This window comes from Arachis duranensis, chromosome 2 (assembly GCF_000817695.3).
Source record: "Arachis duranensis cultivar V14167 chromosome 2, aradu.V14167.gnm2.J7QH, whole genome shotgun sequence".
NCBI classification, from domain to species: Eukaryota; Viridiplantae; Streptophyta; class Magnoliopsida; order Fabales; family Fabaceae; genus Arachis; species Arachis duranensis.
In genome coordinates this window covers 2254272-2282203 of record NC_029773.3, presented here as the reverse complement: position 1 = coordinate 2282203, position 27932 = coordinate 2254272, and the positions used below count along the sequence as shown (strand labels likewise).

The 27932-nt window shown below is 32.6% G+C and overlaps 4 protein-coding genes across 5 annotated transcripts; 3 read left to right on the top strand and 1 right to left on the bottom strand.

The window, feature by feature from the left end:
- The first annotated feature begins 707 nt into the window (after positions 1-707).
- LOC110277522 (putative disease resistance protein At3g14460) lies at positions 708-5895 on the top strand. The gene is made up of 2 exons (XM_021134713.2): positions 708-4543; positions 5742-5895. The coding sequence occupies exon 1, from the start codon at positions 806-808 to the stop codon at positions 4523-4525; it is 3720 nt and encodes a 1239-aa protein (XP_020990372.1). The 5' UTR covers positions 708-805; the 3' UTR covers positions 4526-4543; positions 5742-5895.
- Positions 5896-7366: 1471 nt separating this feature from the next.
- On the top strand, positions 7367-15034 carry LOC107472737 (monosaccharide-sensing protein 2). Of its 2 annotated transcripts, none has more exons than XM_016092263.3 (5): positions 7367-7482; positions 7607-7734; positions 8690-9250; positions 13321-14350; positions 14529-15034. In XM_016092263.3, exons 2-5 carry the CDS (start codon positions 7650-7652, stop codon positions 14977-14979), a joined length of 2127 nt encoding a protein of 708 aa, XP_015947749.1. In that variant the 5' UTR covers positions 7367-7482; positions 7607-7649; the 3' UTR covers positions 14980-15034. The 2 variants fall into 2 exon arrangements, with proteins under 2 accessions (XP_015947749.1, XP_052113086.1); XM_052257126.1 differs by having other exon boundaries at positions 7370-7491.
- Positions 15035-17601: 2567 nt separating this feature from the next.
- On the top strand, positions 17602-22104 carry LOC110276897 (putative disease resistance RPP13-like protein 1). The gene is made up of 2 exons (XM_052257123.1): positions 17602-21375; positions 21980-22104. The coding sequence occupies exon 1, from the start codon at positions 17674-17676 to the stop codon at positions 21355-21357; it is 3684 nt and encodes a 1227-aa protein (XP_052113083.1). The 5' UTR covers positions 17602-17673; the 3' UTR covers positions 21358-21375; positions 21980-22104.
- On the bottom strand, positions 21777-24084 carry LOC107472744 (methyl jasmonate esterase 1). Its single transcript, XM_016092271.3, has 3 exons — positions 23670-24084; positions 23143-23283; positions 21777-22751 (listed from the first exon to the last, which is right to left on the bottom strand). The coding sequence occupies exons 1-3, from the start codon at positions 24039-24041 to the stop codon at positions 22464-22466; spliced, it is 801 nt and encodes a 266-aa protein (XP_015947757.1). The 5' UTR covers positions 24042-24084; the 3' UTR covers positions 21777-22463.
- Between the last annotated feature and the right edge of the window lie 3848 nt (positions 24085-27932).

The following is a 27932-nucleotide window of genomic DNA, read 5'->3' as shown; positions in this document are numbered from 1 at the left end:
TCTTAAATGAAAAAAGGAAAATGATATATTTATACATTTAAATAGACATTTTATCCCTTTCTTTAATCTTTTCAACAGTTAAATTGTTTCAGTTATGCCTTGTGCATGCAACAACTCATTAGCCAGCGGCAGACCCTTAAATGGAACTCAAATTTGCGGCGAATTAGTTCTTGGCCTGTTGGGCTGGAGGAGACCGTGGACACAGAAAAAAAATTGTTTCAATTATATTTCTATTTAAATGTGCAACCATCAGTCCCCAATAAAAGATTGTAGAAAACCTTACTTATACCATGTTGCTGGGACATCTCAGAATCAGACACACAAAATATCAATTGCAAACAAATTAAACATACAAAACATTACGAAAAAAAAAAAGGTGTTCTTTTTAAAAATAAGCTTGAAGACAGCTAGCTACCTACCATGTGATGTGAAGCCAATGTCTAAACACTATTGTCAACGCATTTTAATTAACCTCATCACAGATCACACTATCATTATTGTCATTGATATCTTCCTAATATGCAGCGATATGGTGTATTGGTGTCCCTACTTTTATATACTTAATTAATGAATAATCTGTTTCATCTTCCAAAGAAGAGTTTAAAAAAAAAAATGAATACTTAGAGCAAAGCCAACTAGCAACTCCACGTGATGCTCATGTTCTTGCTGCTAAGGAATCTTTGACATCTCGCTCCTTATACACTTTTATTCAGGAAACCCCGTGGAGTTCACTACCCTGCAACCATTGTTTTCTTACCTTTCTGGAGAACCTTTTACACTTTGCTGTTTCTTTTGTGATCATATCATGGCTGGTGCACTTGTTGGTGGAGCTTTCCTTTCTGGCTTCATTAACGTTCTATTTGACAGGTTCCTTACAACTGATGTGGTCAACTTGGTCTTGGGCAAGAAGCTTGGCCCTGACTTGGTTGAAAGGCTGAAGATCTCTCTGCATGCTGCTGAAGTTCTGGTTGATGATGCTGAGTACAAGCAACTGGGCAATGAACATGTGAGGGATTGGCTCAACAGTCTGAGGGATGCTGTTTATGTGGCTGATGACTTGCTGGATGCTGTCCTCACCAAAGCCGCCACTCAAAAGGAAACGGAGGTAAGTTCTTTCCTCAACCCCATTAACTTCTTCATCAACCGGGATAGGGAGATGGTAGATAAGATGGAAGGGGTGGTTAGAAGAATAGAGTATCTTGAAAAACAAAAAGATTTCCTTGGTCTTGAGAAGAGTACCAAGAAGAACTTCTTGTCATGGAGAATTCCATCCACATCTCTGGTGGAAGGTAATATCCTTGGCAGGGAAAAGGACCAAAAGGAAATCATCAAGATATTAGATGATAATAGAGAATATCAGTTGTCTGTGATTCCCATTGTGGGCATAGGTGGGGTTGGCAAAACAACTTTAGCACAGTGGGTGTTTAATAATGAAGACTTGATGAAAGGATTTCAAGTCAAAGAATGGGTTTGTATCTCTGAAGACTTCAATATTGTTGAGGTTACAAAGAATGTTATAGGCCAAACTGCTCGTAATGTTGATGATTTCAATTCACTTCAACTCATATTGAAGGAAAAGTTGTCACAAACGAAGTTTTTTATTGTGTTGGATGATGTTTGGAGTGATGATGGTGATGTCTGGAAGAAATTTAAAACCCCATTTCAATATGGAGCCAAGGGAAGTACAATTCTTATAACAACTCGTGTCAAAGAAGTTGCTTCCATTGTCCAAACTTGTCCCCCCTACATTCTGAATGAGTTGTCTGAAGATTGTTGCTGGTCAGTGTTCGCAAACAATGCTTGCTTTCCAGAATCAAATGGGAGTCCAAGACTAGAAGAAATTGGTAGAAAGATTGTCAACAAGTGTAAGGGGCTACCATTAGCTGCAGAAACACTTGGACGTATGTTGCGAATGAAGGACGACATTAATGAATGGGAAGCTTTACTAATGAGCGATATTTGGGATTTTTCTGTGAAAAACAGTAAAATTATTCCAGCATTGTTAATTAGTTACTTCCATCTTCCTGCACATTTAAAGCGTTGTTTTATTTACTGTGCATTGTATCCGAAAGATTATCTTTTTGATAAAGATAAACTAATCTTGCTGTGGATGGCTGAAGATCTTTTAAGGGCACCAAAGAGAGGAGAGAGTTTAGAAGAAGTTGGCTGCAAATGTTTTGAAGAATTAGCTTCCAGATTATTTTTTAAACCACATGAGTATTTATCTGAGTGTTTTGTTATGCATGACCTTTTACATGATTTAGCATTGTTCCTTTCTGGAGACTTCTATTGTAGTTTTGAAGAGCTTGGTGATGTGGACAATATGTCTGACCGAACTCGTCATTTATCCTATAAAAAATTGAGTCATTTGTCCTCAAAACATTTTGATTCCATAAGTAAAGTTGAATCTTTGAGAACATTATTGCTCATCAATTTATTTCCTCACTCATGCAAGGCAGATGTTGAAACATCGTGTATCCTAATATCAAAGCTCAAAAGATTGAGAGTTTTGTCATTTCTCAGGTTTGAAAGATTCGAAGCATTACCTGATTCAATAGGTGAATTAACCTACTTGCGTTACTTGGATCTCTCTAGAACAAGCATTAGGACACTACCAGAATCATTGTGTGATTTGTACAATCTACAAACACTGAAGTTGCATGGGTGTTCTTGTTTGACTATGCTACCTAATGGCATGCATAAGCTTGTGAATTTGCGACATCTTGATATTTGGGGAACTTCTTTGGAAGGAATGCCAGGAGGCATGAACAAATTGAAACACTTGCACTTTCTAAGCTTCTTTATGGTGGGCAAACATGAAGACAATAGAATCCAAGAGTTAGAAGGGCTTTCAAATCTTCATGGTTCATTTGAGATTAAGAAATTGGAGAATGTTGTTGATGTGAAAGAAGCAAGGAGGGCGAAGATATTGGATAAGAAGCACATTGAGTGCTTATTGTTGGAATGGTCTTCAGGTGATGATATGGTTTCAGACACACAAACTGAAAGAGATATACTCAACAGCTTGCAACCACACAATGGCTTGAAAAAGTTGAAAATCAAGGGATACAAGGGTACAATATTTCCAGATTGGTTGGGATTCTGTTCCTACAACAATATGACAAGTGTATCTCTAGAGTCTTGCAAGAATTGCTGCATGCTGCCTTCACTTGGACAGCTGCCATCTCTTAAGTCCCTGAGGATTCGAGGTTTCGATCAGCTGAGGAGTATTGGCGACGAGTTTTACAAGAATGAAGGCGATCATCATTCTTCGCCTATTGCACCGTTTCCCTTGCTGGAGAGTTTGGAGTTTGATAACTTGCCATGTTGGGAGGTGTGGCACTTATCTGAGTCAGAAACTTTTCCTCAACTCAGGAAGCTTGAAATAAGATATTGTCCAATGTTAAAGGGACATATGCTTAACCATGTATTCTTGAGAATGTTTTCTTCTTTATCAGATGTTTCAAATGTTCGCAAACTAGATATACTGGAAGATAATAAAAAAAGGTCTCAAAAGATGTTAGATAATGGGGAGACTTTATCAATTAGGGGATGTAAATACATACTGGAGTATGCATTTAAGGCAACCATCGTCCACCATCTAACTTCCCTCCAAGAAATACAAATCTCAGGGTGTTTGTCTGCTGTGTCCTTTCCAGGCAATTGTATAACCAAATCTTTGCAAAAGCTGAAAATCTTGAATAGCAGCAAACTGGAATTCCCCCAGCAAGAGCAGAAGTATGATTTGGTAGAACTAAAAATTGAAAACAGCTGTGATTCACTGACCTCCTTCTCATTGGATGCCTTTCCCAACCTTAAGAATCTTGAGATATCATGGTGTTGGAATCTGGAATCAGTTTCAATGTCAGAGCGACCGCACGCTGCTCTTCAACGTCTCACCATCCATCAATGCTCCAAATTTGTGTCATTTCCAAGAGAAGGACTAGATGCACCCAACTTGACTCATTTCAATGTCACTGGCTGCTCAAAGTTGGAGGCATTGCCATGTCACATGAATTCTCTTCTTCCAAATTTACAGTCTCTCAACATAAGAGATTGCCAGAAAATGTGTAGATTGCCAGAGGGTGGTTTGCCACCTAACTTGAAAGAGCTTACTATCGGGAAACAATGGAAGGTTCTATCAACAATGGGCAATTCTGATGCCCTCACTCATCTTTCCATCTATGATTGTGATTGGTATAATAAAAGCACAAGGTCATTCCCAGAGGTTGGTTTGCTGCCTCCTCTTCCTTCCCTCACCACTCTGTGTCTCTATTACTTTCCAAATCTGGAGACATTGGAGTGCATTGAGCTTCTCCGCCTCACCTCCCTCCAACAATTGTCAATTATGTCGTGTCCGAAGCTGGAGAATATGGCAGGAGAAAAGCTGCCTCCCTCTCTGTCACTACTTCAAATTAAAGGCTGTCCTTTGCTTGGAGAACACTGCAACAACAAGCATCAACTAATTTGGTCCAAAATTTCACACATTCCCAACATTCAAGTCCATCGCAAACAATTTTTCTGAAATGGGATTTCTCACTAGGTAATTATCTAATCTTCATGTTTCTCATGCTTTGATAATGTTAGAGATATAACCATTTATGTTGTTTCCTCCTATCTGCTTAAGCTTTTGGGAGGAGTAGTATCATGACAGATAAATTTCCTTTTTCTTTGAAAAGAAATAAGAGAAAAGTTCCCAGTTTCTTTGGACAGCATTAACTTGTTGAACTGTTATGCCAACAAGAAATTTTGCAATAACTACATCAGAATTCTTTTAACAGTATTTCTTCCTTGTCTTGTTTGTATACAGAGATATGTATGTGTGCAACATGCTATCTGAATTTTGATAACATATTTGTACTGTGTCTATCCTTATTCTACACTCATCTAATGCCTTTGTATAATTTCTTTGTACACGTTATCTCTTAATGGTGAATTTCTTTCTCTTCCTTAAAAATAAAAGGTATACCATGAATTTAAATGGTCTTTTTATCCTGATATGTGCAGTTGGTACATATATTAGGCTGCAAAAGATCAGAATAAATATACTAATCTTACATGCGAGAGTCAAATTATTCATGAAGAAATATTGTCAAAGATGATAGCTACAAATATGATAGGGTTATTGCCCTCTAAAATCAATGTATTCTGCGTTGGAATGCCTTAATTGAAAAAAAAAAAATCTTTGTAACTTGTAATATTAACTCCTACACCTAGCCAGTCTCAGTTGGCATCAAATTTTGCATGTAATTGCATTACTATTTTTGCTGATCTTGAAATATCTTGAAATAAAAAGAATGACCTACATTGTGTTGATGAGATTTTCATGTAACTGCATTACTATGCATTCTCACAAAAAGGAATAGAAAATTGAAAAAAAAAAAAAAACACAGAAAGGATGCAGAATAATAAATGTGTGTTTGTTTTTTATGATGACAAATACTTGGTCCTGAAATTTTTTAATTTGTGTATTTGTGCATTCATTTCTGAGAGAAAGAGTGAGTCCTAGCAACATATACAAATCCTAGCTTTGTTACTAATGACAAGTTGGTGAGCATGTAACTACTTTTGTAAAATATTTGTGTTATTTGACATTATGTCAGCCTCAACTTCCATTGCTGTATTGTTATTTTGATGTCATTTTTTTTCTCAAGCTGAATTTGTACCTTTCAATTATGTTGAATAAGTGCTATTTCTCAATATTTTTAAATTGTTCATATCCTTGTATGTTTATCACGCAGGTTTTGGTCATTTTATTTGTCACAAGCCAAAACCTTTTGGAGTGTCTCTCTACATTCCCATTAGTGTATGAACCTAATCAGATTTGGATTAACAAGATTGGAAATCGGAAATTCTTCACTCATAGTTCTTGAATTTGGAGGTGTGATTGTGATCAAAGCTCTGTAATAGAACTGTCAGAAAGTTCATAAACAGTGACTAGTTTTTTGGTGAAGTTTTGCATTCTTGTTTCATTGATTTCATTTTGTTCATGTGTTTGAGACTCCTTAGTAGATTTGATTCTTATTCTTAGAGTGAAAAAATAATTTTACATTGTTACTCTAAATATATATTTACTAGGATATCTATATATTTAAAACAATGGATGGTTCATAGTGTTTTCTCTGTCACCTTTATCATGTCACAATCTTTGTCTTTATTTATTTATATATAACTATTATAGGACATATCAAATAATGAACAAAGTAGTACAAATGAACGGAGAGGAATTTCTCATAAAAGCACATAGCCATCATAAAGCATGGAATTGTTGTCCAGAGATCATAGGTAGTGCTAAGAAATAAACAAGTGGTTTATCCTAATTGGCATTTACATCTTTCCACGTGTGCTTGGATCCATTTGCTCTCTCAATTCTCAGTTCATAATTAACCATCTCTCCCTAATGTTTTGTGTTATTAATAAAATATTTGCATTATTACATGAGAAAACAGACTTTGATTTTGATATATGGTCTGAGAAGAGAGCTTACTTGTGTTTAGAACCGTTAAAATGGTTAAATTCATCTAGCGAGTCCCTTTACTCATTTAAACAGGTAATTTTTGTCTTTAAAATTAAGCCTATTTAAATTTTGGGCTAAATAAAATGAGCCTGATTAACTTAAAAAAAATAACGGGTTAAATAAGCGGTCCGTTTATTTTTTTAAAAAAAAGTAGCATTTTTAGTTAATATATTTTTCGATCTGACTCGAAAATTCGATCAATCAACTAAAAAAATACTGTTTGTTTAAAGTTTATTTTTACCTAAAAGTGATTTTTTGTCAAAATATTTTTCAAAAAATAAAATAAAAGGGTAAATGGGCTAGTTCATTTAATCTATTGGGTTGACCATAAACGATTCGGATTGAAAAATTATGGTCCGCGAATGAAGCGGACTACCTCTAACCCACCTCTAACCCACGGGATTAAACAGGGCAGGCCTAAATAGTTTGGGCTGGTCCGTTTGACATTCCTACTTATGTTGGGCCTCTATTAGAAGCTCTCGACAACTAAAAAATTTTTGGAGGAAGATCAAGCGAGAGAACATAAGATGAGAAGACATTACATCTAACTCAAAATCTTAAAATGTCAAGTTAACGAGTCTCTCATTTCATAAACTCCTCACTTCTCTTCATTTTATTTTTTTTAATGTATTACACTCTTCGCACTTGTTACTTAACCATTTAGAGACTAGTGAAGAGTAGAATATACTGGTAAAATAATAAAAGGCGAAGGACAATATTGTCAATTGAAATCAAGGAAGGCAATCATGGAAAGGAAATAAATATCAGCCATCAGCAAATACAAACAAAGTACGTATGGGGGTTAAAGAAAATGTTAGAAATTATTGGAATCAGATGGAAACCTTTAAATGATTATATAAATATATATACACACACACGCTATGAATATATATTCACACACACCGCCACCCAAGCTTCATGCTTGTGTTGTGTGTGAGAGGTTACTACAAACTTCAAGATTAGAGGTAATTAAGGTAATTAGCTAACTTGGTTTAAGCATTACGCATATAATATAATATATTCCATTTGTGTTACTCTCTATCACTCTTAGTTCAACATTTTCAATTCACTGATCAACTGATTTTCCAGGTTAACATACATAACAGTATATCTCTAGATATTGCTATTAAAAATGGGAGCCAGAGGAGCCATACTTGTGGCCATTGCAGCTTCCATCGGTAATTTTATTCAAGGATGGGATAATGCTACTATTTCTGGTACTCACTAATCATCCATGATCCATCACCTTCTCTTCTTTTTCTTTCTATATACTATGAGAAGACCATGCTACTTTCTTCTTACAAAATGTTTAAATAATATTTTTCTTCATGATCAATTTACAAAATATAACTTTTTTTCCGAAAACATATAATAAATTACTTTTTAATTTATTTGACTATAATTCTCTTAGTTATATAAATTAGTGATAACTCAAATCATCATAGAGAATAATATGAAATATATGTTTGTTATTAACATAATGAATTTTATTTATTTTTAATATATTTTAATCACATAATATAAAATATTTTAATTTCTTTTATATATTTCATGATTAATAATAAGGTTGGTGATTTTAGCAACACACAAATTCAAAGTATATAGTAGCTTAAATTTAGTCATATATACACTCCGATCCTATAGAAAGTAAGAAAGTTGGTAAATAATTATAAAAAGCCTATAGATTTTCCTGAATTTATATTTTTAAAAGTAAAAAATTAGTAAAATAGTAAAATAAAAATTAATTATTATTGACTTTGTAATTTTATTATGAAATATATATATGTTCTATTAACTTCTTTATTTTATAAGATCTTGATCCAATCCTCATATATATGTATTTATTAGATATAAAATAATGATTTGTCTATAAAAATATTAGATACAAACTAAAAATTAATCATCAAACAAGTTATCATATATTTATATAAATACATATACAGTTTAACTTATTTTTAATGTGTATTTTCTGTTTTATAGTTTAATATGTATTTTACATTAATGATTAATTTTAACATGCACTTAACATAATTTTTAATTTAGTAAAAATAAATAAAAAATATTATATATACACAAAAAATTAGTTACTAAATCTAAGTTATTTTATATTTTAACGTGTATTCTATACTCATCAGAATATAGTTGGAATAAACTCATAAATCTTCCTTGTAGGTGCCATTGTTTACATAAAGACAGAGCTAGCATTACAAACAAGTGAGGAAGGACTTGTGGTAGCCATGTCCTTGATCGGAGCAACACTCATAACAACATGCTCCGGCGCAGTTTCAGACTGGCTCGGTCGCCGTCCACTGTTGATAATCTCATCGGTATTTTACTTCCTTAGTGGTTTGGTCATGTTATGGTCCCCTAACGTGTATGTCTTATGCATAGCAAGGCTTCTAGATGGATTCGGAATTGGCCTCGCCGTCACTCTTGCTCCGATCTACATATCGGAGACTGCTCCGCCGGATATAAGGGGTTCCCTGAACACGCTGCCGCAGTTCACAGGCTCTGCAGGAATGTTCTTGTCATACTGTATGATCTTTGGGATGTCACTGGAAGCTTCTCCAAGCTGGAGATTAATGCTTGGGATTCTTTTTGTTCCGTCTTTGTTGTATTTTCTGATTGCAATATTTTTCTTGCCTGAATCTCCTCGGTGGCTTGTCAGTAAAGGAAAGATGCTTCAGGCGAAAAAAGTTCTCCAGAGATTACGGGGCAGAGAGGATGTTTCAGGTGTGTTTTCTTCCATGTTTAATGATACGAGATGTAAGAATATGAGTGTTATATATCGTGATCTTAATCAGTCAAAAATTTCATTTTTATTTGCACTTTGAACTTTTTTGATTAAATTGTTCTTAACATCTTCTGTTTGTAGTTTTTCGGGTTGGACGAACTTTTAAGAAATTTTTTTAATTATTTTTTTAAAAAATAAAAATAATTTTATATTTAAATATTTTATATAAATTTTTTAAGAGAAAGTATAGGGAGCCAATGAAATATTTGTACAATGTGTACAATGGAGGTTTAGATCATTAGTGTTACCTTTTTCCATCAGTTAAAGCTTTTGAGATGAGTGATATCATGACATGATTAATTTAAGCTTTTGGGATGAGTGATTTCATGACTTGAAATGTTTATTATCCCTAGCACTCAGAATAGTATGAGTGATGCGTTAATGTTGCAAGTGTGAGGAGTGTTGAAATTAGTCCGATCAAAGAAAGCATAGAAGAGTGAGGAGTTTATAGGATGAGAGACACATTAACTTACTACCTTAAGGTTTTGAGTTGGATATGGTGTCTTCTCATCTTATGTTCTCCCCGAATCTCCCTGCTTGTCGAGAGCTCCCCACGGTCGGCCCAACAAGTGGTATCAGAGCCGATGATTAATTGGTGGAGGAGCTAGAGAGAGTTGATGCTCCCGGTGGTTAAGAGCTCCTCACGGTTGGCCCAACATGATGTTCATTTTATAACTCAATAGTCCATTGTACACATTATACACTTAAATCACACATTATACACTTAAATCATTGGCTCCCTAGCACTACTCATTTTTTTATTTTATTTATTATGTTTTTTCAGAGACTACAGAGATTTCATATATGTTTTTAGGGTCATATTTTTTTTACTAAAGATAGGAGACTCGAACCCGCAATTTCTTAATTGAGTATGGAGAGACTATGCCATTTGAGCTATTACTCATTGGCTTTTAGGGTCATATTTAGTAATAAGTGAAAATTCAAATGTATCTATTCTTAATAAATAATTACTTTTAACACTTTTTTTTTCTCCTACTAATGCCATGTCAGCAATATTTCTTACTTGGCACAACTTTAGAATCAACCACTCAATTTTTGCTAAATCAACTATTATTTCCAAATCAGCAAAAAAAATAAAATATACAAATAAAAAACTAAAAAATAGAATCCAATAAATTTGTAACCTCCAAATATATTGAATTCATATTCCTATATTTATTATATTTTACCGTTATAAACAATACAATAAATTTATAACTGCAACAATTAATTTATAAATTAAAAGTTTAAAAAATGAAAAATATTTTATTATTATAATTATGCTTATTATAGTCATTTTAATTTTTGTCAGTGAGTTATACCTCAAATGGTATAGTCTTCCATATTGGTCGTGAGTTCGAGTCTCTGTATCTTTGGTAAAAAAAATAATCATTTTAATTTTTAGAAGTAACACTAGTTACAAAGAACTATTATTGTAGATTTTACTTATTATTAAAAACAAATTTTATTTTATTTTACCAATATAAATTTTGAAAAGAATATTTGAAAACTAAAAAAAAATTTATTAAAAGAGTATCAAAATGAAACAAAAAAAATATATGATATTAAACATACATTTTCATATTAGATACAAATAAAAAACTAAAAAATAGAATTCAATAAATTTGTAACCTCCAAATACATTGAATTCATATTCATATATCTATTATATCTTATCGTTATAAACAATACAATAAATTTATAACCGCAACAATTAATTTATTAATTTTTATAAATAACTCACTAAAGGTAATTAACATCCATATTACAAATGTTATAATAATATTATTAATCATAATAAATTTTACGGTATAAGTATTTAAATTCCATACCATTTAAACTACATATATAAGTCTCTTATCACTATTTCTTCACATAACATCAAATTTAGCACAAAAAAATTTATTTTCGAACTGCAATGAGAATCTGATGATCAGGTATGACAAAAAAAAATCACAACATGCATCATACATTCATACTTACTCAAATACCATATACCTAATGATAACATAAATTGAATATTGGAATAGGAAAAGATCTTCACAATTTTAGCAAGTATAAACGAAATTAATGACAAATTAGGATAGAACTATGTTAAATGTAAAAAGTATCAGAAGAAAGCATATAAAAAAAAACTATATTTGTAGCACATGTAATCAAACACCACAATATCCAACAATAAGGTAACTCTATATACTTTTTATAATCTCATCTATCAAATTATTAGTTGCTAGCCCAATACTTATTTTACGTTCAGAATTCAATTAAAGATTTTAGATCAAAGTGTTACAACAACTTTTGTACTATTTGATGGCGACGCAAAAAACTTATTGCGCACAACTGCTTCAAATCTAATGACATTTCAGAAAAATAATGACATTGAAGCACCACCTAATCAAGAGATTAAGGAGAAAGAAAACCATACAAATTTAAGACACATATTCGAAAGAAGAACATACATACAAAGATAGAACCAAATAACACAATAGAAAGGGCATCAAACTCAACAATTCATAAAGAACATGTGAAGCAAGAACCTAACAGCCAACAAAAAAAAGGAGGACGAACGTTACATAAGATGACTAAGTCTATCAACTAAAACAAATACAAAAATCAAGCCACCAAATAAAAATGTCACTTTGTACAACTCTAACATCCAAATCTTTTATACTATAAATTATTTAAAATAAAACACTTTTTAAATTTAGCTTCAATTTACACATATTTAATTTATTTCTACAAAATATAATAATTTTTAATATTTATTATATACTATCATTAATTTACCATCTCGCGCATCGTGCGAGTCTCATTCTAGTTTTATTTAAAATTAATAGTTAAAATTGGTTAAAAAATTTGACAGCTATCAACTTCACGTAAAGTTACTGAACTTTCAACTAAGTAATATGATATTGATATGTAAGAGTTAGGCCTGGGTTACGTTGATCTCTTAATCCGTCAAAATTTCATTTTATATGCACTTTGACCTTTGATCATTAGCTTTAACATCTTTGGTTCCTAGCTTTTGGTTTAGATGGTCTTAGAATTTTTGAGATATTTGTTGTTTTCATTGGAAAAATTGAAAAATGCTTTGAGATTTTTTTTGTCTTATTAGGAAAAAAATGAATAAATCCACTAAATTAAAATTTAAAATTATTTAAAAAATTGTATGCGGTGTTTTGAATTTGATAATAATAATCTTTTAGTAGTAAGGTTGTTTAATTGTATAAAAAATGTAAAATTTATATTTGCCTTAAAAAAAATAACTCTTTTAATTAATTTTAAAAGACTAAACTACTATTTTAAAAAGATTAGAATCCTCTTTTAGAAAGAGGTGTGATACGATAATTTCAAAAGACCAACTTAAAGGATAATTTTGCCTTTTATTATTATTTAACCAAAAAAATATTTAGCCTTTTTAGAATAAATCAAATTTAAATATTTTAGTTCTAATATTATTATCCAACCTTAATCTTAAATGAGTATTTTATTTTTATAATATTAATCCTAGAAAGTATTTTAATTTTTTAAAATCAATCAAAAGAGTGTTTTAGTTTTTCTAAAATAAATTATAATCCCTAACTCTTAATATAAATAAACAACTTTAATCTTAAAAGATTATTTTACTCTTATGACATTAATTCTAAAAGGTTAATTTAATCTTAATCTCTTTTATTATATTTTTGCTAGTTACTTGAAACTTTTTTAATTATTTCAATAAGACCAACAGAAGTGTTGAAATATTTTGATACCATCTAAATTGGACCCTCCTTTGTAGTGTATCTCCCATCCCTTAACTTCTAAATAGTTTGCTAACACTGATTTCAAAGGTTTGTTTGAAACTTCATTATCTCTCACATTTGCAAACTGTAATCTCTTTTCATCATTGAAGATATCTCATGTGATTCTGTAAGATAGAGTGAGTGACATGTTTGCATATTATATCTTCTGATTTACTTGGTAGTTAAATATATGAATAAAATTTGGTGTGATCAATTCTAATGCACAGAGGAGATGGCATTGCTAGTTGAAGGTCTTGGAATTGGTAGTGAAACATCCATAGAAGAGTACTTAATAGGTTCTGCTGCTGATCAAGAACCAAGTGAGAAAGATTACAAAGTCTTGTTATATGGATCTGAAGGTGCTGGTCTCTCTTGGGTTGCAAAGCCTGTTGTTGCTTCTGGACACAGTTCTATGAAGCCTGCGTCGCGGCTTGGAAGCATTATTGGCAATCAAAGCATGCATCTCATGGATCCTCTTGTCACCCTCTTTGATAGTATTCATGAAAAGATTCCTGAGACAGGAAGTATGAGGAGTGTGCTTTTTCCACATTCTGGAAGCATGTTTAGCAGCACAGTTGAGAATCATCATCATCATGCTAAGAATGAACAATTTGATGAAGAGAATATAGAAAGAGAAGGTGATCAGGATTACTACCCTTCAGATGCTGTTGATGGAGTTTCAGATGATGATTTGCGTAGTCCTTTGATTTCGGCTCGTGGCAGTAGTATGTTCAACCATCTCAGGTCTGGTGGTGATGGTGAGGCAGGAATTGGTGGTGGCTGGCAGTTGGCATGGAAATGGTCTGAAAAAGAAGGAGGATTGAAGAGAGTTTATTTGCATCAAGAGGGATCTAGACGTGGATCTCTTGTCTCGGTTCAAGGCCAAGGCGAAGGTGTCCATGTTGCTGGCTTGGTTAGCCAACCTGCTCTTTATTCCAAGCAAACAATTGGACCTGCAATGGTTCATCCATCTGAGGTTGCTTCAAAGGGATCAATTTGGAAAGATCTTACTGAACCTGGGGTTAAGCATGCATTGATTGTTGGGATTGGAATACAAGTGCTTCAGCAGCTTGCAGGGATAAATGGGGTTCTATACTACACTCCTCAAATTCTTCAAGAGGCAGGTGTTGAAATTCTTCTTAAAGATATTGGCATTAGCTCCAAATCTACATCATTCCTACTCAGTGCTATCACAACTTTGCTGATGCTTCCTTGTATAGCTTTAAGCATGAGGCTCATAGATATCTCAGGAAGAAGGTACTCTTTTTTTCTTCTTCTTTTAATATTTATTGTTTTGTTGGTTATACAAGTTTTTCACATGAAAAACAAAGTATTTAACCCTTTAAATACTTGCATCATGAAATGGAAGGTTCAAATTATGTTTTAGGATCTTTTGAAAACAGTACACTTTCTAAGCAGATTTCTTGATGTGCAGGCAACTACTACTCGCCACGATTCCTGTGTTGATAGTCTCACTTGTGCTTTTGGTTGTTGGAAACGCAATAGAGTTCAACTCCATTGTCCATGCACTAATCTCAACTATATCCGTTGTGGTTTACTTCTGCTGCTTTAAGATGGCCTATGGACCAATTCCAAACATACTCTGCTCTGAGATTTTTCCAACAAGGGTGCGCGGCGTCTGCATAGCTATATGCGCTCTAGTTTTCTGGATTGGAAACATAATTGTCACATACACACTGCCTGTGATGCTCAGCTCAATCGGACTCGCTGGTGTCTTTGGTATATATGCTGTTGGTTGTTTCATCTCCTGGATATTTGTGTTCTTGAAGGTTCCAGAAACCAAGGGAATGCCCCTTGAAGTCATCACTGAATTCTTTGCTGTCGGCGCAAGAGTAAGACGGGCTGCTTCTGCCAAGAATCTGTAACAGAATATTGATCTCATTCTCATGAGTTTAGACTGTATGCATGCATGTCAGTTAGTTTGTTAGTTAGTTAGTTAGTTAGTTAGAAGAAAACTATCTTGCTTGTAGTTCAACTTCAAACATATCCTATGTAAGGTTTTGCATTTGAGTGGAAATAATCATGTGGAGGCTGTTCTACTAAAGTTTTTCATACTGTATGTATTGTTCTTACATAAAGATTTGGAATTTTGATTGGGTGCCAAAATTAGATGTACATATTGTGTGTATTGTTCTTACAAAAGAGAACTCCTTTTAAAGAAAAATAATTCATCTTCACAGGAAAAATTTCTGTTTATACTTTTTATTACAAAATTTTTAAACCCAAGAAGGAAAAAAAAAAGCAGCTATACTTATTTCTCTTAAGTAAATTCTACCACGATCAATTTTTGTTAATTATTGTTTAAAAGCAGCTAATCTATTCTTAATATATAAAAGTAGGTACATAGATTTATCCACATTATTTTTAAGTAATTTTTCTTCTTCTACTAACGTCATGTTAACACCAACGCTTACTTAGCAAAATTTTAGAATCTACCACTCAAATCTTGCCAAATCAACTTTTATTTTCACATAAAAAAAACACAAAAACAACTAAAAAACACAATAAAAACCAACAAATTAACTTTTTCCAAATTAATCCTTATTTCTAAAACAACAAAAACACAAATTAACATTTACCCCAACAAAAACTCTCAAAACCAAAGAGCTTATTACATTTCTCAAACCCTCATCCTCTTAGCACCTCTCCGTACCAAGATCTTATTTCCTCCATCCTCTTCGGGTCCCATCCTATTTCCTCCATCCTCTTCCGGTCCCATGAGCCATTTTCCCAAAACAAATTGTACATCGCGATGTCCATCTCCGACGGAGCCACATTGCATAAATTGCAGAAACCAGGGCAAACTCCATGCCAGAGCTCGATTCTGGGTCTCAGACCAACGTCACCATTCGGCGCCGCCGATGTAGGAAATTTGTCTCAGGTATCTTCCTAAAGATTTTCAACTTTTCCGTTTACTCTTCTCATTGTTTAATATCATTTTCAATAGCCCTATTTATTTATTATAAATAATAACATTTTAATTGTGAACTCATTGCAAGTAGCACAAGTTTATGTATTCCTTTTTTGTAAACGGTTCTCCAGAGCTCGATTCTAGGTCTTAGACCAACATCACCATTCGGCACCGCCAACGTAGGAAATTTGTCTAAGGTATCTTCCTAAAGATTTTCAACTTTACCGTTTACTCTTCTCATTGTTCAATATCATGTTCAATAGCCCTATTTATTTGTTATAAATAATAACATTTTAATTGTGAACTCATTGCAAGTAGCACAAGTTTATATTCCTCTTTTGTAAACGGTTCTGTCCAACACTCACAATCAAAATTAATGTGCATTTAAAATTATTGCTCCCTATATACTATCGATTGCAATATTTCATCATCAAATTATAAATTGTTATTTTACATGTGGAGTACTTCTTCCACAATTTACATGTACATGATCATCTTTTTCAAATTGTTATTCCACATGTGCAGTATTGCTTCCACAATTTACTTAGAATGGATTATCATTCTTTGACCATGTCTTATTCTCTTTATTGTAGAAGGATTTGCAGTGGTAATGACAGACCGGAAGAGTTAATACTTAATGCCCAAAATTGTTAGATGAAAATCAATTAATCATTATTTAGTAAAATATTTTTAAAAAATTAAAACAAAAAACTCTTATCTATTATTATTCAATTGAAACATCAAGTACTAATTAAATGCAATAAACATACATTAAAAGTGTCATAATAGTAATAATTATAAAAAATTTCAGTTACAAATATTCAAATTCTACAACTTATACATATTAAGACTCTTACTACTCTTTATTTTTTAATCTCTTATACTAATTGTCAAAAATTTCTTAAATTTAATATAACATTTTTACATGTTTTTCATTCTCATTCATTTATTTTTTTCATTATTTACAAAAAAAAACCGCAAGAAAAAACAAAGTGTAGCCATTAATGCAAATCGAAAAATAAAAAAAAAAACAAAAAAAATGCAGTTTTGTATAACTCTAATATAAATAACCTATGTCTTTTTTAAAAATAAATAAATTCAAAATCTATTTATAATATGTTCTCTAAAATAATTTTAATATAACATTTATTAAAATATACTATATAGTATAAATAATTTACCTCTCCACGCATTGCGCGGGTCTCACTCTAGTTGAAGTTAACTCAGTTGATATAGTTTCTTAGATTATAGCTTCTTCCTTATCCCAATAGACCTTAGCTTGGAGGACTTGGACTTTTAAGTCAATGAAGTTTTGCTAACACGTTACTAACAACACACATTATTGGAACAATATTGGTTGAAACTTTTTATTAACGTCATTTTTTAATGGAAATAATTATCTTCTTTTATTTATCTTGGAAAAAAACTCTCATAAAATAATACATTAGTTGAAAAAAAAAGAAAAAAAGTAACATCAGTCCCACTAACAAAGTCAACTTTCTGTTTTTGCCAACAGATTATTGAAAACTATTTCTTCACTATAAGCTATTATACACCAATACTGATTTCGGTTACAAAGTTTTTCACTCTCCTTCATACCTGAATTTCTGATCATCATTTGCTTCAGTTGTATGAGATCATATATATCATGACTGGAGCACTTGTTGGTGGAGCTTTTCTTTCTGGCTTCATCAATGTTGTCTTTGACAGGTTACTTACAGTTGATGCAGTCAACTTGGTGTTGGGCAAGAAGCTTGGCTCTGACTTGGTTGAGAGGCTGAAGATTTCTCTGCTTGCTGCTGAAGCTTTGGTTGATGATGCTGAGTACAAGCAACTGGGCGACGAACGTGTGAGGGAGTGGCTCAACTGTCTCAAGGATGCTGTCTACATTGCTGATGACTTGCTGGATGATGTCCTCACCAAAGAAGCTACTCAAAAGAAGGTACTTTCTTTCTTGCCTAGTTTCCTCGACCGGAAAAGGAAGATGTTGATGGTAAATAAGATGGAAGAGGTGGTGACAAGAATAGAATTTCTTCAAAAACAAAAAGATTTGCTTGGTCTTGAAAAGAGTACCAAGAGGAACTTCTTGTCATGGAGAATTCCATCTACATCTCTTGTAGAAGGTAGTATATATGGCAGGGAAAAGGACCAACAGGAAATAATCAAGATATTAAATGATAACAGAGAACATCAGTTATCTGTGATCTCCATTGTTGGCATAGGTGGGGTTGGTAAAACAACTTTAGCACAATGGTTGTACAATAATGAGGACTTGATGGACAGGTTTCAAGTCAAAAAATGGGTTTGCATCTCAGAGGACTTTAATATTGCTGAGGTTACAAAGAATATTATAGGCCAAGATGGTTGTAATACTGATGATTTTAACTGCCTTCAACATGAATTGAAGAAAACATTGTTGGGAAAGAAATTCTTTATTGTTTTGGATGATGTTTGGAGTAATGATGGTGATGTTTGGAAGAAATTTATAACTCCATTTCAATATGGGGCTAATGGAAGTATAATTCTTGTAACAACTCGTGCCAAAGAAGTTGCTTCCTTAATCCAAACTTGTCCCCCTTACATTCTCAATGAGTTGTCTGAAGACGGTTGCTGGTTAGTGTTTGCAAACAATGCTTGTTTTCCCGAATCAAATGGGAGTTTGCCACTAGAAGAAATCGGCAGAAAGATTGTCAAGAAGTGTAAGGGGTTACCATTAGCTGCAGAAACACTTGGACGTATGTTGCGGATGAACCACAATGTTAAGGAGTGGGAAAGGGTACTAATAAGCAATATCTGGGAATTTTCTGTTGAAAAAAGTAAAATTATTCCAGCATTGTTAATTAGTTACTTTCAACTTCCTGCATATTTAAAGCGTTGCTTTGTTTATTGTTCATTGTATCCCAAAGATTACTGCTTTACCAAAGATGATCTAATTTTGCTGTGGATGGCCGAAGATCTTTTGAGACCACCAAAGAGAGGAGAGAGTTTAGAAGAAGTTGGTCATGAGTGTTTTGTTGAACTAGCTTTTAGATTATTTTTTAAACAAGATGGGGATGGGTATGTTTATAAGATGCATGATCTCTTGCATGACTTAGCAATTTTCCTTGCTGGAGACTTTTATTGTAGATTTGAAAAGGTTGCTGATGCAGAGTATATGTCTAGTCATATTCGCCATTTGTCCTGTGAAAGCTTGAATCATCTGAATCTTGATTCCTTCAGTAAAGTTAAATCTTTGAGAACACTCTTGCAAATCAATTTCTCTTCCCTTTCAGACAACATTGATGCTGTAACATGCATTCTGATGTTGAAGCTCAAATATTTGAGAGTTTTGTCCTTCAAAATGCTTGATGTATTACCTGATTCAATAGGTGGATTGATCTATTTGCGTTACTTGGACCTTTCTTGGACAAATATTAGGACACTCCCAGAATCATTATGTGACTTGTGCAATCTACAAACATTGAAGCTGCATAACTGCACCAGTTTGATTATGCTACCCAATGGCATGCATAAGCTTGTGAATTTGCGACATCTTGATATTTGGGGAACTTGTTTGAAAGAAATGCCAAGAAAAATGAGCAAATTGAAACACTTACACATATTCAGCTACTTTACTGTGGGCAAGCATAAAGACAATGGAATCCAAGAGTTAGGAGAGATTTCAAATCTTCATGGTTCATTTGGGATTAAGAAGTTGGAGAACATTGTTGATGTGAAGGAAGCAAAGAGTGCAAAAATAATGGATAAGATGCACATTGACTGCTTATCATTGGAATGGTTTTCAAGTGATGACATGGTTTCAGACACACAGATTGAAAGAGACATACTCGACAGCTTGCGACCGCACAATGGCTTGAAAGAGTTGACAATCGAGGGATACAAAGGTACAGTATTTCCAAATTGGGTTGGCCATTGTTCCTACCAAAACATGACCAGTGTATCTCTAAAGTCTTGCAACAATTGCTGCATGTTGCCTTCACTTGGACAGTTGCCATCTCTCAAGTCCCTGCACATTGAAGGTTTTGGTCAGCTCAAGTATATTGGTGATGAGTTTTACAAGAATGAAGACAATCCTTCTTTGCATATTGCTCCTTTTCCCTCACTAGAGACATTGCAATTTCGGGACATGTCATGCTGGGAGATGTGGCACTTGCCTGACTCAGAAACTTTTCCTCAGCTTAAGAGGCTTCTAATAAGAGATTGTCCAATGTTAAAGGGAGATATGTTTAATCAAGTATTCCTGAAAATCCTTTCTTCTTTGTCTGATGTTTCTAAAGTTCGCAAACTAGATATATCAGAAGGATGCTCTCAAGAGATGTCACTTACTGGGGATAATTTATCAATTGGAGGATGTGAATCCATTGTGAAGTCTGCATTTGAGGCAATTAGCATCAACCATCTAACTTGTCTCCAAGAAATACAAATCTCAGGGTGTTTATCTGCTGTATTCTTGCCAGGCAATTGTTTACCTGAATCTTTGCAAAAGCTCGCAATCTGCAGCTCTGGGAAACTGGAATTCCCGGAGCAACATCAGCAGAAGTATGATTTGGTAGAGCTACAAATACATTCCAGCTGCGATTCGCTAACCTCGTTGTCATTGGATGCCTTTCCCAATCTCAAGAATCTTGAAATACATTGGTGTGAGAATGTGGAATCAGTTTCATTGTCACAGCCACCCCATACTGCTCTCCAACATCTCAGCATCATTGGATGCCCCAAATTTGTGTCATTTCCTGGAGAAGGATTGGCTGCACCCAACTTGACTAGTCTCCATGTTAAAAGGTGCTCAAAGTTGGAGGAATTTCCAAGAGACATGAATACTCTTCTCCCAAATTTGGAGTCCCTTGAAATGCAACATTGCCAGGAAATTTGTAGGTTTCCAGAGGGTGGTTTGCCGCCTAATTTGAAGTCACTTACTGTTGGAGGTTGCGAGCAACAGTTGAGGAGTGTATCATCAATGGGAGGAAACTTTGAGTCTCTCACTCATCTTGAAATTTCAGGTGTTGGCTGTGAGAGTGTGAAGTCATTCCATGAGATAGGTTCACTGCCTCATCTTCCCTCCATTACCACTTTAGTGATCAGGGGTTTTTCAAATCTGGAGACGTTGGAGTGCAACGAGCTTCTCGGCCTTACCTCCCTCCTACAATTAAGAATTGGAGGGTGTCCAAATCTGGAGAATATGGTAGGAGAAAAGCTTCCTTCCTCTGTGTTAACATTTCAAATTTCTCACTGTGGTTTGCTTGGAGAACACTGCAAGAACAAGCATCAACAAATTTGGCCCAAAATTTCACACATCCCGACCATTCAAGTTAATGGCAGACAAGTTTTGTGAATAGAGATTTCTAAGCAGGTAATTCTCTAATCTTCATGTTTCTCAAGCTTCCACAATTGAATTCATACATGCATAAATTTCCTTTTTCTTGAACCAAATTAGTCCTCTCTTTCTTTAGACAACTTTAACTAGTTAGTTGGACTGATATGCCAACAACAATATTCTAATTCTGTTCTTTTTTTTATCTGTCATACTTAGCATTCATATTTTTCAATAAAATTGTATTTACTTGAAAGAACATGTAGGATAGTTAAAGGATTCTGCATGAGGTGTATTAGCTTTCAACATGAAAAGGATCAAGTTATTGCTGTGTAATCTTTTTTAGCCATAGGTTGAAGCATGTAACTATGTGGCAACATTAGACAAATTTATTTTTAGATGCTTATAATAATCTATTTCTAATACTAAGAAAAAAAAGGTTCTTCAATATTAACTATTTTCTTCCTTGTCTGAATTTTGGTGACATATTGCATGTATCTATCCATATCATCAGCTAGAACTAGAAGAGTAAGTTGGGACTTTTGCCTTCAACTACTTTCTGGATTTGTAACTCAAAGTTAAACAGGGGAAGAGTTATTCATATCATTCCACACTCATCTAATGCCTTGTATATTTTCTTTAGGATACATTATCAAACAGTTTTCCCAAGATGATGAAGATATACCTAATGTCACATACTCCCTGCCTGTGATGCTCAGCTCAATTGGACTCGCCGGTTTCTTTGGCATATATGCTGTTGCTTGTTTCATCTCCTGGATATTTGTGTTCTTGAAGGTTCCAGAAACAAAGGGGATACCTCTTGAAGTCATTACTGAATTCTTTGGGAAACAGTAAGACAGGATGCTTCTGCCAAGAGTCTGTGATATAATATTGATTTCATGTGTTCAGCACGTGTATGCATGCATGTCAGTTATTTAGTTCAACAGCAAATCAAAATTAAACTAGTGCACGATACAAGAGAATGGTTGTGATTGCAAGAGAACGGTTGTGATTGCACGAGACAATGTCAGTGCATCAAAATTAAACTCTTATTTATATATCTTCTTTATCATTCTGAAAAAGCTAGTTAAATATTTGTGAATTGTGATACATATTGAGATTGCATGCTAATAATAGGTGGTTGCAATGTGGTGAAGGCAAGAGAAAAGCTCTTGTGGTTTAGAGAACATAGGCATGTGATCAGCATCAGCAATGAATTTCACATCAGTTTCTGGGTTCTTTTCAATCATAGACAACTGAACATCCTTCTTGATCGCTTGGTCTTGTTCGCACACTATGTATACTTTGGCCACACTTCCATACTTTTCCCTTGTAACTCTTGTTTGCTCTCGCACCATTTCTTGGTCCCCATACAGCCTTGTTGGCCTAAGCAATGACATTGCTAGGCTAATATCCTGCTTCATAAATTACACAACAGTATTACATGTAAATATTATTATTTTTTATCAGTATTTTGTCATTAATAATTTACACTCATATTTTCAAAAATTTGTACACAAAAAACATATAGTTTGTATTTAGTGTTTGTGTTGGTCAAATAATGATCAAAATTACTAAAAACTGCTGGTTCCAAAAATTTCTCAAAATTATATTATTATTATTATTATTATTATTATTATTATTATTATTATTATTATTATTATTATTACAGAGAAATTTAAAAAATATTTACCAAAATAAATATCCACCTCTCTTATTTCGTTTATTTCGATAAATATTTTTTAAATTATTTATTTCAGTAATTATTATAATTAATTTATTTATTAAAATAAAAAATCCACATACCTTAGGTGGACACAGTTGGTATAAATTGGATGCTAAGTGTTGGGGCCCAAATATCATACACCCATTGGGCTTACTAGTATTTTTGGCATCCTCATCAAACATGATCTTCGAGTCCATGGTAGAATATACTTTTTCCCTGTGCTGAGAATTTCGCCAACCAACTCAATTAATTAGATATCACTTATAAGCACATCCATAAAGCATTTGTAAATTGGGAAATTCATATATTCTCATAATTTATTCTATGAAATTAAGGTTAGTTTCATCGATGATGATGATGATGATCAAATGAATGAATGAAGGAATTGTTAAATAATTATTAGAGTAAAGTGACAAATAAACTTTAAAGATTTACGCTTTGGACAGATTAGTTTCTGAAGAAAAAAGAAAACTAATAAAGTCAACAACAGACATGGATACACTAACTTGTTCATGTTTATTATGAAAGATTTTTAGTATTTTTTTTTTAGAGATTAATCGATCAGAAATATAAATTTTGATGATTTATTTATCACTTTAATTATTACCTGTTGGATACGAGTCATAAAGGTTGGATCTTGAGAAGAAGGCATGAAAGAAGCTACAAAGACAGCAGCTGCAATCTTATTTGGGAACATTTCCATGGCCATGGAAATGCAGATACCGCCCAAGCTGTGACCCACCAATATAACTCTCTCCTCTGACTCTGACGGCAGAGACTCCAGCAACTCCATCAATGGCTCCACATATTCGGTTATGGAAGCCAGCTTTTGAACCTTCTTTGGATGGATCCCGGAGGCAGCCATGTCCAGAGCTGTCACTCTGTGACCACCTGATTTCAACAAAGCAGATACCTTATACCAACACCACGCGCCATGGCAGGCACCATGAACCAGCACAAAATGCTTCTTGTTTTCCATAGCTAGTACCTAGCTACCCTCTCTTGCCTAATCATTTTTCTTTGTTAACACTTAACACTACTCTTCCACCTTTTAAATATTTATTAAAAAATTATATCGTTGATAAGTATAAAAATATATTTTTTGTTTATGAAATTTGTCTAAACTTTTAAAAATAGGTCTAAATTTTATTTTGTTTTAATTATCTCAAAAATTTTTATTTGTATAAAATATATCCATGAAAACTAAATTTTGATCTTATATCTAACAATAATACATGATAAATAATATTTAATTTGCTTATGTTAAAAGTTGTTTTTATAAAATTATTCTTGAATTAGTCATATCTTTTTAAAAAATTAGTCGTTAAGAGTAAATTTAATGCAAATAAAATTTTTTTTAGGACAAATTGAAACAAAACAAAATTTAAAAGTATTTTTAAAATTTTTAATAATTTTTAAAATAAAAAAATATAATTCTCATAATGATATTTTTCATGAACACACCAAACATATTGAAATTGATTGTCACTTTATTCAGTAATGTCTCTTTAGCTCCCAATTGAGTTTGCAAGAAGATGTTAGAATATAATTAATATTAATTAAGACCAATTAATATCATTTATATTTATATTATATCTATATATTTATTATAAAATTTTGTATTTTTATTGTTTTAATTTTTTTAACACCTATATATACTTTTATATATTATATTTTTTGACACACATTTAATAATACACTATCATTTTTTTTAAATTATTCTCTTATTTCTAACCAGAACAATATGTTTTGATTATTAATTTATTATATAGAACTTGCACTTTAACTTGCTATTTGTTTTCTTGCTTGTATTAAGCAACGCTTTTAGAACAGTATGTTTTGGAGTGGGTATCCGTTACTTTCACATGCATATTAATATATAGATGATTTCATCTCCTAGAATAATAACTTCTTAATTTAACAAGGCATGTTTGCATCGGAAACAACGACGGGATCAAGGCGCCGAACTAACATGAATTTGGTGAGAGTTGATGAAGGCAGTATTGAGACTGGGAGTGTCAGAGACATTAATAATTTTGAACAATGATGGTAAGGATTTGAAACGAGAGAAGCAGATGCTGAAAAATAGAAAGATATAAGAGCTGGCGGTTGAATCAGGAGCCGTGCAGTACAACGAAAAAAATGATATCATGACAATTCTTTAAGAATAGAATGAAGCATTAGCTCAGAAAAAGAAAATAGTAAAATAGAAAGAAAAGACACGAAGATGCAGACCAAAAAATCTCAAAAAGGTGTGGAAAACAGTTTTAAAATTATTTTAGTTCTTGAATTGTTAAGGAGTTACGGGGTGTTGAAAAATTGAATATGGTAAAAGAACTAAAAAAGAAGCAAAAAGTGAATATGTTAGGGTTGGTTGAAACTAAGATGCAAGTTGTGACTAAATTTGATGTAGTGCGTATTTGGGGGAGCGATGATGTAGGGTGAGAGTTTGTAGAGTCGGCAGACAGCAGACACATTATTAATGTGGGGTGACATGCAATTTAAAATAAATAATTGTTACAAAGAAGAAAGATGGTTATGTGTTAAAGGAGTACCGTTAAAAAATGAGTTCAATTGTACATTCTATTTAGTATATGGTGATCATACTAAAATGGAGAAATTGGTTGTGTGGGAGGAACTGAATTTTGTAGCTGGGTTAGGTCGAAGTCCGATATGTTATATGGGAGACTTTAATGAGGTTATACAGATTGAAGAGAGGAAAGGTCAGGACAGGTTACAGCATTGGTAAAAGAGTTTAAAGATTGAGTTCAAGATATGTAGTTAGTGTACCTACTATTGAATGATCGAAAATTTATTAGGTTTAGAGGCTGCTCCTGCAGTCGTATTGATAGAGTTCTATTGAGTGTAGAATGGCTTGAGGAATTTTCGAAAATTCGATTAAAAGGTGGACTGAGAGTTATTTGGAATGTATGGCTAGAGAGGAACGGGCGGATCTTTAATAACAAAAAAACTGGAATGGAAGATGTGTTTCTCAGATCTTTGATCAGCTACAGAGAATGGTATAGTTTGGATCCTTTTGATTATTGATGGCATTGTCGAAGATAATACTAAAATTTTTTTTCAGGTTTTGATCGGTTGTTTTTTATGTTTAAGACTTTGTTTATAATTTTGTCGCTCCACTTTATTGTGTTGAACTTATTTATTCAAAAAAAATATAAAAACATTAAAACAAAAAATTTACACATAATTTATAAAGAAAATTGAAATTTAAGGGGCCATTGTCTCCTTGAAGTATGAGAAGCACCGTCCTTGGAGAGAATGCTACCATGAATTCATGGTTAACGTAACACTTAGAAAGTTCATATTGCTTCGATCTAAGCCGTTCAAAACTAATATATCTAGATTTAAATTTGCGCATTGCGACAAATTAAAATTAATTCATTTTTTATACATAACAAACTATTTAATAAAAAAATCTTAAAAATTAATATTAAATTTATATAAAATTGTAAAGACATTGTACATTTTAGTATTTAAAGGAGTTCAACCCTTAATATATATGTTTAGTAAATTTAAATATTATTGTGAAAGAATAAAACTATTAGATATAAATGGATATATGAATATAATGTTTCAATAATTGACGATAACATTCATGAATCATGACATCATGCTTTTTTGACATTATTATTATAACTAAATAATATTAAAAAATATAAATTATTAAAAATAAAAATGATATATAAATGACAAAGACAATATATAATTAATAAACATAATTAAATAAAAAATAGCAAAAAAAATTTAAAAATATTGTAAGAATTTCATACATTATAATATTTTAAGAGTTCATAATATATAGTGAACAAATTATTTAACAAATCAAATTAAAGAATCGTGATCATTAACCAAATTTTTAAATAATTGTGCAAAACATTAGTAATAATAGAGGAGAAAGAGTAAGAACTAAAAAGGTATAGAATTATGTGAGAAGAGATAAAAAAAAAGTGTGAAGTGAATATTAATTTATATAGTAATATAAATATAATGAGAATAAAAAGAGAGAATAAATTAAATTTTATTAATCAATTTATATTTATTAAAATAAATAACATTACTATTAAAGATATAGAATTATTTATATAGAAATAAAAAGTAAAAAAAATATTAAAAGATAAAGCTAATCAGTAATCACAACCTAAGAAGATTAAAAAGCAATATGACGATAGAAAAACTATAAAATGACAATTTCACTGAGATGTTTATGTGACAATATTAGAAATTCTCTAATATGTCAAATTTCTAGACTTTACAATTTTCTGGCCTTACATCCAGTTTTTCCGTGACATATGCCAGCAAAGCTAGAGAATCTTCCTTCTTTCGTGTTGTAGCTGCTCAACTTACTCCCAATGTTAACTCTGCTTGATCACCACTTGAAATAGTTCAAATAGTACCATCACTCTTAGTTTAATACTGAGTAGTAACTAATATATATATATATATTCGTAACTAATGTGATTTGATGTATTTGAGAGAGATTAGTACTGTAGTACTCTTGAAACTGGTCCCAGAAGCCATAACATAACACACTAATTGGAACTATCCACAGGATGCAATTATGTTGCATCCATCAAATAAAGTAGAATTAGAAAGAAGGATAGTATCAGCATTATTATTTTACCATGACCCACCACTATAATGATAATGATAATGTATCTGACATCAAAGACAAAATTTCCACAACACATAAAATTAGTAAAGAGCCAGCAAGACACTTCCACTAATCAAGGAGGCCAACTTTTTATTGTGTCAGCCTTCTTTCTCTTTTTGCTATCAAATTGTTGAGAACTACTTCATCTTCACTATAAGCTTTGATAGACCAACACACAGTTGTTCATAGCTGAAAATC

What these genes read in the sequence shown, in the direction of transcription:
- LOC110276897 (XM_052257123.1), top strand. Translation starts at nt 17,674, where the DNA reads ATGACTGGAGCACTTGTTGGTGGAGCTTTTCTTTCTGGCTTCATCAAT.
- LOC110277522 (XM_021134713.2), top strand. Translation starts at nt 806, where the DNA reads ATGGCTGGTGCACTTGTTGGTGGAGCTTTCCTTTCTGGCTTCATTAAC.
- LOC107472744 (XM_016092271.3), bottom strand. Translation starts at nt 24,041, where the DNA reads ATGGAAAACAAGAAGCATTTTGTGCTGGTTCATGGTGCCTGCCATGGC. An exon ending in TTATGACTCGTATCCAACAG is followed by an intron (nt 23,284 to 23,669) that starts GTAATAATTAAA and finishes CGAAATTCTCAG; the next exon opens with CACAGGGAAAAAGTATATTC. An exon ending in ACCAACTGTGTCCACCTAAG is followed by an intron (nt 22,752 to 23,142) that starts GTATGTGGATTT and finishes TTTATGAAGCAG; the next exon opens with GATATTAGCCTAGCAATGTC.
- LOC107472737 (XM_016092263.3), top strand. Translation starts at nt 7,650, where the DNA reads ATGGGAGCCAGAGGAGCCATACTTGTGGCCATTGCAGCTTCCATCGGT. An exon ending in GGATAATGCTACTATTTCTG is followed by an intron (nt 7,735 to 8,689) that starts GTACTCACTAAT and finishes TCTTCCTTGTAG; the next exon opens with GTGCCATTGTTTACATAAAG. An exon ending in GGGCAGAGAGGATGTTTCAG is followed by an intron (nt 9,251 to 13,320) that starts GTGTGTTTTCTT and finishes TCTAATGCACAG; the next exon opens with AGGAGATGGCATTGCTAGTT.